We start from the raw sequence: 13,831 nt of genomic DNA on the forward strand, positions 1-13,831 counted from the left end.
GGAACAAAAACTGTCCGACGTTCCTAAACGGTCAAACCCAAATGCTCTGATTGGCCACTCATAGGTGGGGTCAGGAAATGCATTCGTTCTCCTCACTACCTAATTGGTTATTCGTGTGGTTATGGAACTATGTACGACTCAACAATTGGCTGCTTTAGATTGCAAGCGCAATGTGATAGGGTTAGAAAAGCAATGTCGTTTTATGGCAGAATAAAAAGCGCGCATGATTTGCACCACGGAATAGCCCGATTCTTACCAGAGCAGGCCGAGCTAGATCTCAAATTCATGAGCACCGCGGCGTACACCTTTGCCAGAAGCACGAGGCTTGCAAAAAGAGCGCGCCCTATCTTTCGTAAAGACGAGTTTCTTGTGCTGAGTAGTTTCTGCATTTGTTGGTTTCCTGACTGTGGAAAGCGGTTGAACCAAGAGTGGAACATGGCGAGAATGGTAAACGAAAACGGGTGTGGACAAGATTTACAGAGCACAGAGCCAAATGGACCGGCTCGGGGTACGGCGCGGTGGGGTCCCAACAGGTGAGGTAACAGTTCTCTATTGTCAACGCCACTCGGGAATGTCGTAGCCTACTACATTTACTATGCTTCCTCTTACATATCGATTAGCCAATTTAAGCTTCAGGATTTTACTAATTAGGATCACGAGAAATAAGTTAGGCATATGAATAGGCCTACTAGTATTTTCTGTACAGGGATAATTTCGGAATACAGAAATTACATTTCAACAAACTATGCTGTAAAAGCCATAGGCCTACACACAAAGCGCCAAACGCACACTGGGAGGGGCTTGTTGACCTTTCAAAGCAATATGCCCTAATTACTAAGTGCATGGGCCTTTTCTCAATTGCATAGTCCTCTCTCCTCGCCTCATTCTCAAAACCCATTAGGGAAAGGTCAGAGGGGAGGGACCTCTGGCTTTCTCACCCAATTGGTTTTGAGAAGGAGACGAGGAGAGAGGACTATGCAATTGAGAAAAGGCCATGGTGTCAGGAATGGACTCAAGTGGACCAAAGCTCAGTCATCATAAGTTAGTGGTGCGTTAACAGTGACTAGAGTTGATCTGGCTACACAAAGTATTTCAAAAGGATTCACGACAACTAGCCTATGACAAATTACTGTACCATTTGAGCATGTCATCCTTTAAATCTGTTGCAGGCTAATTTGCATGTTGCCTTTTGTACTTGATGCTTTTGACAGGTTTTTCTTTTTTTGCTTGACTCTTATTGAAAGACACTGAATGCAAAGGTGCTGCTGTGTCCTGTCTCTAACATTCAACATATGACCAGAATGCTGCTGTGTCCTGGCTCTAACATTCCACATACAGTGAGGGAAAGAAGTATTTGATCCCCTGCTGATTTTGTACGTTTGCCCACTGACAAATACATGATCAGTCTATAATTTTAATGGTAGGTTTATTTGAACAGTGAGAGACAGAATAACAACAAAAAAATCCAGAAAAACGCATGTCAAAAATGTTATAAATTGATTTGCATTTTAATGAGTGAAGTAAGTATTTGACCCCTCTGCAAAACATGACTTAGTACTTGGTGGCAAAACCCTTGTTGGCAATCACAGAGGTCAGACGTTTCTTGTAGTTGGCCACCAGGTTTGCACACATCTCAGGAGGGATTTTGTTCCACTCCTCTTTGCAGATCTTCTCCAAGTCATTAAGGTTTCGAGGCTGACGTTTGGCAACTCGAACCTTCAGCTCCCTCCACAGATTTTCTATGGGATTAAGGTCTGGAGACTGGCTAGGCCACTCCAGGACCTTAATGTGCTTCTTCTTGAGCCACTCCTTTGTTGCCTTGGCTGTGTGTTTTGGGTCATTGTCATACTGGAATACCCATCCACGACCCATTTTCAATGCCCTGGCTGAGGGAAGGAGGTTCTCACCCAAGATTTGACGGTACATGGCCCTGTCCATCGTCCCTTTGATGCGGTGAAGTTGTCCTGTCCCCTTAGCAGAAAAACACCCCCAAAGCATAATGTTTCCACCTCCATGTTTGACGGTGGGGATGGTGTTCTTGGGGTCATAGGCAGCATTCCTCCTCCTCCAAACACGGCGAGTTGAGTTGATGCCAAAGAGCTCGATTTTGGTTTCATCTGACCACAACACTTTCACCCAGTTCTCCTCTGAATCATTCAGATGTTCATTGGCAAACTTCAGACGGCCCTGTATATGTGCTTTCTTGAGCAGGGGGACCTTGCGGGCGCTGCAGGATTTCAGTCCTTCACGGCGTAGTGTGTTACCAATTGTTTTCTTGGTGACTATGGTCCCAGCTGCCTTGAGATCACTGACAAGATCCTCCCGTGTAGTTCTGGGCTGACTCCTCACCGTTCTCATGATCATTGCAACTCCACGAGGTGAGATCTTGCATGGACCCCCAGGCTGAGGGAGATTGACAGTTCTTTTGTGTTTCTTCCATTTGCGAATAATTGCACCAACTGTTGTCACCTTCTCACCAAGCTGCTTGGCGATGGTCTTATAGCCCATTCCAGCCTTGTGTAGGTCTACAATCTTGTCCCTGACATCCTTGGAGAGCTCTTTGGTCTTGGCCATGGTGGAGAGTTTGGAATCTGATTGATTGCTTCTGTGGACAGGTGACTTTTATACAGGTAACAAACTGAGATAAGGAGCACTCCCTTTAAGAGTGTGCTCCTGATCTCAGCTCGTTACCTGTATAAAAGACACCTGGGAGCCAGAAATCTTTCTGATTTGAGAGGGGGTCAAATACTTATTTCCCTCATTAAAATGCAATTAAATTTAGAACATTTTTGACATGCGTTTTTCTGGATTTGTTTGTTATTCTGTCTCTCACTGTTCAAATAAACCTACCATTAAAATTATAGACTGATCATGTCTTTGTCAGTGGGCAAACGTACAAAATCAGCAGGGGATCAAATACTTTTTTCCCTCACTGTATGACCAGAATGCTGCTGCTATGTCGGATTGATTTGAACTTCACCTGGAGGGGAGGTGGTCACTAGGCACGAAACGTGGTGATGCCTTCAAATTATGTAGGCAACACCACACACATTTACATTTAGAAAATTTCAAGCAGTCCCTTTACAAGTCAGAATGTTGAATAAACTTAATTTGAATGTACTCTGCTGGTTGTCAATGGTGTTGGTCCTTCATTTGGTCGAAATATGAGACAATATCCGGTATTATTAACCCGACTTCAAAAACGCTGGTCTCTGTGTGTGGTAATCAAGATTTGTTTGCTCGTGACCAAAGGCACGTGCATAAGACGGAAGTACGTAATCGAAGTCTGCAGGTGTTTACATGGTTTTGCGCATATGCCAGGTGACATTAATTTCAATGGCAGTACCGTCGCTCTAAAAAGTTAGGTAAACAGAACTTTCCTGTGGATATTCTGTCTCAAATTTTGAGCGGCTGAAGGACCAACCGCACAGACAACCATTAGAGTAAGTTCAAATGTAATTTTATTAAACATTCTGGCTTGTAGGAAAAACGTAACGATTTTGCATTGCTATGTTTCAGACTGTATATTAAGTATTGGTATAAAAGTCTGATTTATCAGGCAAGCTCCTCATTAGCTCTGGTCCAGCGTGTTTATGTGGGGCTGAGCCTCCTCCGCCCTGGAGTAAAGAGACTAACTAACCAACTTTGCAGCGTTCGCCTGCCTGGGATGTAGAGCCATAAGGCTGCTTGGCCTTTAACTGTCTGTAGCTGTAAGAATCTGACATTTTTATTTCTGGCCCCAGCTACTTTTCATTCAGATCAATAGCCACAACCACAAAGCATGTAGTGTATGAAAGCCATCTAAGGTTATCTATCAGTTTAGAAGTAGTGACTGCATATCCAGTAACTTACAGGGTACAACATGTAATGAAAGGAGATCCACGCATACTGTTGAAGACCTTTGGGTCGAAACGTTGCGCAATAAAATGGCAGCAACATTCAAGGGTGCAGGTATCCAATCTTTTCTTTGATTGAGGAAGGTTATATCACTGGACATAATATTGTCTAACTAAGTTGAAGATGCAGCCCTATCCTATTAGCTTGAAAGTTCTTTAACCATGGAATTTGTCTTTGTTGGTCTCCACAGGAAAAAGATGTCAGGAAAGATGTCAACTTATGTTACCTCCTTGCTAACTTCCACCTGGGTCATATGTGGTACATCCTTTTGGGCATTGGTAAGCACCGCTGATGCATTGGCCTATCTATTCTGACTCTTCCTCTGTCCCCACTTGTCCCTGGCCGTCCCAGTGGCCTATCTGTTCTCTGTGAAGTGTCATTTAGAATAGGCTTACATCTCATGTGCATTGATTGACAAGATTCTTGCTTACACACATACTTTGGGCTGCCAGGCTGGGTGGTCTTTCTACAGAACTGCCACATCATCCTGCCCCGCAAACACCATTGCATCCATCACGTTTCCCCCCACAAGACATATTTCTGCATCACCACAGGTCAGTGCTTCTGGGTATGGGCTTTGTGTGTGTTACAGTATGTGTATCAGCGGCCAACCATCTTTTTCCCTATGTGTCCGAGGCTTTACTGATATCCGTCACAAGAGAAAATGGTATTTGCTGTAAAATCTATACAGATCAAATGTGAGATAACGAGTTCATAAGACTATGTTGAGTTGACATTATGGTTTTTTTCTCCCCAGGCTGGCTGAACTATCCCCTGGAGAACGTGGGGTTCTGGTCTAAGCTTGAGGATCTGATCCAGAGTGTGACTGGGGAGAAGCCCAGGTCTGATGACCAGAAATGGGCCCACAAAACCAAGTAACCATGCAGACTGGTTGCACCCCTACCTCAAAAGGAGTAATCAGTCTCCTCGCCTAACTCCAGCTGTAATCGATAGGAGACACAAACCTTACCAAGGGTTTGGTTTAAGAGATGCCATATACACTGTGTGCACAATTATTAGGCAAGTCAGTATTTTGACCATATCATTATTATGCATATTTCCCAACTCCAAGCTGTATAAACTGGAATGCTTATTGGATTTAAGCATATCAGGTGATGTGTATTTACATTATAGTCATTTATCAGACGCTCTTATCCAGAGTGACTTACAGTTAGTGAGTGCATACATTTTTTTTTTTTTCATACTGGTCCCCCGCAAGCGCCAGGGTTGTGGGTTCGATTTGTGTAATGAGGGAGGGTGTGGCCTAAGGAGATCAACACCCTATATCAAGTTGTGTATAATTATTAGACAACTTATTTTCCTCAGGCAAAATGGGCCAAAAAATAGATTTCACTGACTCTGAAAAGTCAAAAATTTTAAAGTATTTCAGAGGGATGCAGCACTCTCGAAATTGCGAAGATATTGGGGCGTGATCGCAGAACCATCAAAAGTTTTTTGTTGCAAATAGTCAACAGGGTCGCAAGAACCGTGTTGAGAAAAAAATATGCAAGTTAACTGCCAAAGATTTGAGAAGAATCAAACGTGAAGCTACCAGGAACCCATTATCCTCCAGTGCTGTCATATTCCAGAACTGCAACCTACCTGGAGTGCCCAGAAGAACAAGGTGTTCAGTGCTCAGACATGGCCAAGGTAAGGAAGGCTGAAACCCAACCACCACTGAACAAGACACATAAGTTGAAACGTCAAGACTGGGCCAAGAAATATCTGAAGGCAGATTTTTCAAAGGTTTTACGGACTGATGAGATGAGAGTGACTCTTGACGGACCAGATGGATGGGCCCATGGCTGGATCAGTAACGGGCACGGAGCTCCACTTCGACTCAGACGCCAGCAAGGTGGCGGTGGGGTATTGGTATGGGCTGGTATTATTAAAGATGAGCTAGTTGGACCTTTTCGGGTTGACGATGGACTCGAACTCAACTCCCAAACCTACTGCCAGTTTTTAGAAGACTTTCTTCAAGCAGTGGTACAGGAAAAAGTCTGCATCTTTCAAGAAGACCATGATTTTTATGCAGGACAATGATCCATCGCATGCATCGAAGTACTCCACTGCGTGGCTAGCCAGTAAAGGCCTTAAAGATGAAAGAATAATGACATGGCCCCCTTCCTCACCTGACCTAAACCCTATTGAGAACTTGTGGTCCCTTATTAAACTGTCGATTTACGGTGAAGGAAAACAGTACCCCTCTCTGACCAGTGTCTGGGAGGCTGTGGTTGCTGCTGCACAAAAAGTTGATTGTCAACAGATCAATAAACTGACACTCCATGGATGGAAGGCTTATGACTGTTATTGAAAAGAAGGGTGGCTATATTGGTCACAGATTTTTTTTTTTTTTGTTAATGTTTATTTGTAAATTTGTTGTTTGTTTATTATTCTCACTTTAACAGATGAAAATAAACAAGTGAGATGGGGAACTTTTCGTTTTTCATTTAGTTGCATAATAATTCTGCACACTAATAGTTGCCCAATTGTGCAACATAGATATTCTCCAAAGAAAGCCAAAACCTCACTTTTACTTTCTTTAAATATTCAGGTTTGAAGTTTATTAACATTTTGGATTGACCGAGAGCACTGTAGTAGTTCAATAATAAAATGAATCCTCAAACATACAACTTGCCTAATAATTGTGCACACAGTGTAGCTTTAAACCTTGCACATTTTGTCTGGTTCTATTAGTGGAGTGTTTTGTCAAGGGGTGTTTTCTTAACTCACTGTGGAAATCTGAGCGGGAATTGCTATTTGAAAGCACTACTACATTGCAATACTTTCTCAACTCCTCATCTAGCTCTATATTTCTGATCTCGTACGTTTAACTTGACAAAACCTTTCTTGAGGTGTAACACTGAAGCCATTGTACCCAAAAGGGACAGTCAAACATTTAATTGTCATCCACTTTACAAAGACTGAAAATGAGAAACTACCTTTCATAGAAAACTCTAAATATCCCAAGCAAAAATACTTGAAGGAAACAGTTTGCTTTTTTGCAGCACTTAGTCCCCCCCCCTCTCAAAAACAATGTGACAAAAAGACTTATCTCACTGGGCTTGGACCCAGTATGTTGTGTCCTTCACCTGTCAAAGACTGCCTATTACCTTAATTTGCCATTCATATAGTTGATGCCTGTTAAAACTCACTCGCCTACCTGAAATATTTTCTTAATTTTGCTTTACCTTAGTGCTGGCTTGTATTTTGTCTACATCAAGTTGTCTTGTTTGGATGGACATAGCAGTCACGTGCAGTTTTTTTTTCAAACAGCCTTAACAATCACAGATGCAGTACTGTCTTGCCTTTCATTTCACTTCTCAATTTGCAGAACCTATTTTTGTAATGCTTCTGTGATTGTTCTTTCCAACTTTTTTTCTGTCTTAAATTTGCTAATATCCACAAACTCATTCTCAAATAATTTGCCAATCTTTTCTACACAAAGCATTCCTTTTTTTTATTTTTTACCCAGAAGTTGTATACCAAGTTTACATAGACGTGGTCAAACACAATATTACCCTTCAGTGGTATTGCCGATATCTGCAGTGTAACCACCATGCCAAGCAAGATTTGAAGGGTTACTAAGGCTACTGTGATGATGGCCTAATAATTATTTGAGTGCAGTAGAAGAGTTATCAGAAGAGATTAATCATCATAATTAGCAAAATACCTGAAAAATGAAAAAGTGCTTTGTGTATGCTCTAGTAACCATGGTTGTAAATTAACTGTACAGCAGATACCTATGCTGTCTGACTGATAGTTAACCTGAGGCTTATGTTATAACAACCTTGAAAGATTGCCTGATTGGCTAGAAATGCTATGTCTGTTCTGAAAATTCCCCTAACTTAGACATTTATTTCATTATAAACACACGTTTATCCCCCTCTGCATGTATCATTGTCTTCAAAAAGGTCACCAACAGAAACGTAATGTGTGTGGGAGTTGTTTTTCATAATGAATTGAACTCTGGGGCTTTTATTCATCACAAACAAGAGAGTGGTGGTGTGCATGTTATTCACCATATATAAATTATTTCCCCATATACTGTATTTGCAAATAGTTCCACTTGGGAAGAATAAAGGCTGTGCACAAGAACATAGTTAAAAATGCATGCTAAAACATGCTAATTACCCACTGCGCTCACATTTCCCTTTTTAAATGTCACTTAAACTGACTTATATACTGTAAGAATCCATGCATGCACACAATAGGTTGGCTTATGCAAGCAATATGATGGATAACCAGCTTTCCGTACTATTTTCATTTAACTAATTAATTACTTGATAGTGGAATGAAATCAACCTGCTGTAATTGAACACTTGACTTTTGGGGCAGTTGTGCTATTGTTCAATAATGTAGTTTTTCAGTTGGTCCTTGATTTGAACAACTAAAGTTCTCGCAATAATTACTTTAAGTGCTGTAATATTAGGTTGGCCAGCATTGGATGGCCTTACTGTAATGTGGGATTGTCAAGGTTCAGAGTTATGAAGTTTGAAAATGTGTATCAAACTTAAACTAGCTGAGATTTATATTGTTTTATTCGGAAGCCAAAAGCACTTTTATACCTGAAAATTAACAAATGTACTTATTCTTCTGACTGTTCATACATTTTTCAGTTGTAGGTCAGCAGAAATGACTGCAGAGTTAAATAATGTTTATGAATATAATGTAGCGACCCGCACAGACAGCTGTGTGTTATGTGTTAGGCTAGTAGATGGTTGTGTTGTACCTACCAGTACCCAGTGTTCGCGGGGTCCGACATGTCAATCAACCTGCTATCTGCCAATCACGGGAATGCCTGGAATGTTCTGATGCCGGGCATCCTGGCGGAGTGGCGTGGAGGGGGGTTGGGCAGGGGGATGGAGCATTGGAAGTTAAGACCAGGTTTAGCCTTTGTTCTCTCTCTTTCTACGTCTGGGCTTCACAAGAGAAGGTCACGATTGGCTTGTGGGTTATCTTTCATTTATTTGGCGTGGGCTACGGCCAAACAGTAGCCTGTGTAAAGTTGGTTTAATAAACCGTCCATTCGTAAACTCAATCCTCTGTCTGGACAGTTGTTCTTTTATGATCTAGTCAGGTCATTACAATAAGTAGGATATTGTAAAAGCTGGGCAAGTGAAACCTCTGGTCCTGTAAGCATGTTTCCATCCACAGTTTTTATGGGAGTAAAGTCATCTAAAAATCACGACCGCTTTGATGGAAACAGGAAGTCTGTAATTTCAGAAATGTCGACAGACATTTGCAGTCATGCGACTCTATGTTGTGTGTTCCTCCCACTACAACTTGAAAAAGCATGCATAGTTTATTAGGCTACAGATTAAATAAGTTATCATGAACTTCACAGGGTTGTGAAAAGACATGGTGATGCACCTTTTCAATAAATATCGAGGGTCTTTATTTGTATGCTAGTGACATGATTGGCGCTTAGCTGCCAATTAACCCCATCAGACCCCAGCAAAAATCGTATTTTTGTTTATCTGACTTTCATTTATCTTCATGTTATACCTGCATGTTATATTTAGCCTCACAATTAAGTGTTACCATTTTATTTTCTAAACAATTTGACAAATGGTTGCATTCATGAGTTGTATTGACAAATGTCAAAAAAAAGGAAAAAGGCCAGCCAAAGCAAAAACCTGATGATTAATTTATATGAATGCTGTAAGTACAGATTGTTTGCTCAGTGGGAAATTAATATCCAACTAGTCAGTGACAACTATGTGGAGTTTGTGACCGCAACGGTGTGAGCTTATTACAGTATTATAGACACTATGCCCTTGGATTTCCTATGATTTTCTATGTAGAAGAACCCCTTACATTCTAACGACTCCTGTGTAGCTTGTAAGCATCAGAGCTTATTACGAGGATATTTAATAATTATTGTATAGTAGTAGGAGCAGGATAATAGTAAGTGGATCAATCTGTAATTATGACTACGGCTTCATTAGTTTATTAAATAATTCAGTTGAGGGGAAGAAGTTTGAAAGGATCAACTGAAATAGCTTTTAATATTGGTGAAATTGTAACCTCTTAAACGACGTAATTTCCTGTCCAAGATAGGAAATGCACGTTTAGGTTCCACCTCCGAAGAATGACGAAGGCTACTTATACATATTCACAAATTGGCTGTGGGAATTTCCAAGTGGAGTTGATAAACATCAACAAACAGGGCACTGACGGCTGTCAGTGTAACTAGCGAGCATGCTAACCTTATCTAGCTGTCTTGCTAACCTTATCTAGCTACAGATGGAAACCACTGGCCTATCTTTGACTTCGCCATCTATTGCTATCTCCAAAGTCTTGGCATCTTCCATAAATTGCGGCAAACAAATCGGCCATATAAGTAGTTACAAATAATAAGATGAAGCTCCAGTAATACGGAGAACTATTGAAAGATAGCTGATGCGTTTTTCTACATTGTAATGGACAGTTCAACCTTTGGTAGGTAGGCTGCTGGCAGGCTTTGGCTGTGGTACAGCAAAGCCAAGTCAGCCAGTACTCATGGTTCTCACAGGGGAAGTGAAATGAAAGGCTACAATGACTTTGGTCATGATCATGCATGCCACAAATGACATGTAACTATAAATTCCTTGAATTTTCTTTCGCGGGTGCCTTTTTATGATCTGGATAGACACTTGTGGTTTCTAGCTAACGTTACACCAATCAAAGCAGTGGAGCGTGTAGTGAAGCAACATTTCAGTGGTCAAAAACCATACTCTTGGGGAAACGGGGGGGGGGGTTTGCAAAATTCTATCATATCACGCAATTATACCATTTATAAAATGGTCATTTTAATAGACTAGCTAAAAAAAATGGAACATTGACAAATTATACAATGGGTTATGGTAATTATCTGAAAAGGGGGGGAAAAAAAGTGGAGGTGCAAAAACGCAAGTGTGGCGCAGTGGTCTAAGGCACTGCATAGCAGTGCTAACTGTGCCACTAGAGATCCTGGTTCGAATCCTGGCTCTGTCGCAGCCGGCCGCGACCGGGAGACTCATGGGCGGCGCACAATTGGCCCAGCGTCGTCCAGGGTAGGGGAGGGAATGGCCGGCAGGGATGTAGCTCAGTTGATAGAGCATGGCGTTTGCAACGCCAGGGTTGTGGGTTCGATTCCCACGGGGGGCCAGTATTAAAAAAATATGTATTCACTAACTGTAAGTCGCTCTGGATAAGAGCGTCTGCTAAATGAAAAAAATGTAAAATGTACACCCCCTATTTACATTTTCTCCATGGCTCAGGCGGCCAAGTGGACACAAAGCTGTTTGGCTCATCTCAGTTGCAAAGTGGAATAACTTTGCAGCTGTTTCTGATTTAATAAACTATGCCATGCTGGTTGGTGGGTGGTAACATTCAAATAAAACCCAGCCCTGAAACGTAGGCTGAAAATAATTTGTATGTCATATCATAGGAAAAGACGCCGCATTCATACATATTTGCACGAAGTGGGCAGTTCGGATTTGTCACTTGAAGCTCAAATATCATACTTTCACTAAAATGAAGACTTATTGACTTAAATCGTTGTGCAACATCATGGGTAAGCTCTGGCCATCGTCTTTCAGTTTAAATGGGGATTTCTACTGGTGTGGGTGTTTTTTAAAGTCTTTCAGATCATGTTGCTATTTACCAATGCCAAACTTAACTTGTTTGACTGATATTTGTTCATTATCAATTTATAATGTGGTATATGCAAGATTTCATTTGTCATGCCATTGCAGATTTGAAGTTACAGGGTCTAACTGATGGGTTGTAATATGATACAATACATGAAGCCATGTATTAGTTTGTACTAAACGATCACCTAGATGTACAGTGAGCACTCCAAAAGTATTGGGACAGTGACAATTTAGTTGTAGTTTTGACTCTGTACTCTAGCACTTTGGATTTGAAATAATACAATGACTGAGGTTAAAGTGCAGACTGTCGACTTTAATTTGAGGGTATTTTAATCTATATCGAGTGAACTGTTTAGAAATTACAGCACTTGTGTACATAGTCCCCCCAAATTCTCTTGTGTATTAAATTGGTCCAAAGTTGAGTATTTGGTCCCATATTACTAGCACGCAAATATTACATCAAGCTTGTGACTCTACAAACTTTTGGATGCATTTTCTGTTTGTTTTGGTTGTGTTTGAGATTATATTGTGCCCAATAGCAATTAAAGGTAAATAATATTTGTCCTTTTTTATTCCTAAACACTTATACATTAATGTGGATGCTACCATCATTACGGATAGTTTTGAATGAATTGTGAATAATGATGAGTGAGAAAGTTACAGACGCACAAATACCCCCAAGACATGCTAACCTCACCATTACAACAAACAGGGGAGGTTAGCATTTTTTGGGGGGGTATGATATTTGTGTGTCTAACTTTCTCACGCAGCATTATTCACAATTCATTCAGGATCATCCGTAATCATGGTAGCATCCACATTAATTTAGAATGTTTAGAAACATATTATTTACAATAAAAGTGACTCTAAAATGACAATACATTATTTACCATTTCTATTGGGCACAAAATTATCTGAAACGCAACCCAAACAGCAAATGCATCCAACAAATGTGAAGAGTCACAAGCTTGATGTACTCATGCGTGCTATGAATATGGGACCAAATACTTAACTTCTGACTACTTTAATACACATGTAAGTGAATACTTTTGGTCCCCTAAAATGGAGGGACTATGTACAAAAAGGGATGTAATTTCTAAACGGTTCACCCAATATGGATACAGATACCCTCATATTAAAGCTGACAGTCTGCACTTTAACCTCAGTCATTGTATTGCTGGAGTACAGAGCCAAAACATGTCACTGTCCCAATACTTTTGTAGCTCACTGTAAATGTGTGATTTAGTAGTTATTTTAATGACCTAATTGCTTTAATACAATGTTTTTTCATTAATAGATTTAGCTAAAGGTCTTGTTGAAAGTGTACAAGTGTGTTTCTGACATGTTCGTCTGAAATTAGATTTGTAGTGCTCCTTGGACCTTTTCAAAAGCTGGCCTTGTCTTTTCTGCCAAGATAAGTTGTTGTAAATTTAGCTTACTGGTACAATATTGTTGGCCTACTTATGGCTTGCAACAGCACTGGATTATTCGATTGATTCTGCCCTTAAATTATTCAAAATCCGTCTAATCTTTTCTCTGATATGAATCTTGTGGATGTTAGTAGCTAATGATGGAATTTTAGATATCAGAAACAATGCCTTTGTTGTCTTCCATGTGGAAGACTAATGTTACAATTTATATTATATTTATAAAGAAACTAAATAAAAAAACAAAACAAGATGGTACTTGATTGTGTTCATTATTGCCATGATAAGCATATCTAACAAAGATACCCCTGCGTTCTCATGGATGGTCTAACTAATTTTGCCCGGGGGAGTGCATTCGGTCTTCAACGAGGTCCGGATGGATAGAGGACTATTTTTAGCAAATGTTGACTGCGAGGAAATATAACCAATGTAGTGCGACATTGGTTATATTTCCTCGCAGTCAACATTTGCTAAAAATAGTCCTCTATCCATCGTTTTGGGGATTTAAGGCTCCCTGACTGTCTAGCTTTCATTAGTTTCTTGACTGTGTCCAGCTCGCTATGAATGTAGGTCCATTAATTGTACAGTTTCAATTTGGTTTTAGTCATTTTAAATATTATGCTATTATATTTCTTTGAAATATAGCTATGCCATTGTCTAACTACCACAGTGGTCTCTAGGTAAATCAAAAATATCTGACCCCCATTGAGTGTTGGGAACAAGTTGCCCCTAACCACTGGTCCAGGATCAGATATGTTTAATCGCCTTTTTGGTTATGATTTGGGGTGGGTAAATCTGATCTGTGGATGAATTTATACTAGATGGTGGTCCTCTGTAGCTCAGCTGGTAGAGCACGGCGCTTGTAACGCCAAGGTAGTGGGTTCGATC

At 40.6% G+C, this 13,831-nt stretch overlaps 2 protein-coding genes across 2 annotated transcripts in view; both read left to right on the forward strand.

Moving 5' to 3' along the window:
• Positions 1-13,831, forward strand: part of LOC311148328 (ubiquitin-conjugating enzyme E2 variant 1) — a gene marked incomplete at its 5' end in the record, with an annotated part of 53,792 nt that overhangs the window by 33,667 nt on the left and 6,294 nt on the right. The gene's annotated exons all lie outside the window — the stretch shown is intronic.
• Positions 241-6,329, forward strand: LOC311148329 (plasmanylethanolamine desaturase 1-like). Its single transcript, XM_084185262.1, has 4 exons — positions 241-533; positions 4,088-4,175; positions 4,350-4,451; positions 4,655-6,329. The coding sequence occupies exons 2-4, from the start codon at positions 4,151-4,153 to the stop codon at positions 4,774-4,776; spliced, it is 249 nt and encodes an 82-aa protein (XP_084041388.1). The 5' UTR covers positions 241-533; positions 4,088-4,150; the 3' UTR covers positions 4,777-6,329.

The sequence above is a fragment of the Coregonus lavaretus genome (genome assembly GCF_964263955.1).
Source record: "Coregonus lavaretus genome assembly, chromosome: 20".
Taxonomy (NCBI): Eukaryota; Metazoa; Chordata; class Actinopteri; order Salmoniformes; family Salmonidae; genus Coregonus; species Coregonus lavaretus.

What these genes read in the sequence shown, in the direction of transcription:
- LOC311148329 (XM_084185262.1), top strand. Translation starts at nt 4,151, where the DNA reads ATGTGGTACATCCTTTTGGGCATTG. An exon ending in GTACATCCTTTTGGGCATTG is followed by an intron (nt 4,176 to 4,349) that starts GTAAGCACCGCT and finishes TTGGGCTGCCAG; the next exon opens with GCTGGGTGGTCTTTCTACAG. An exon ending in ATATTTCTGCATCACCACAG is followed by an intron (nt 4,452 to 4,654) that starts GTCAGTGCTTCT and finishes TTTTCTCCCCAG; the next exon opens with GCTGGCTGAACTATCCCCTG.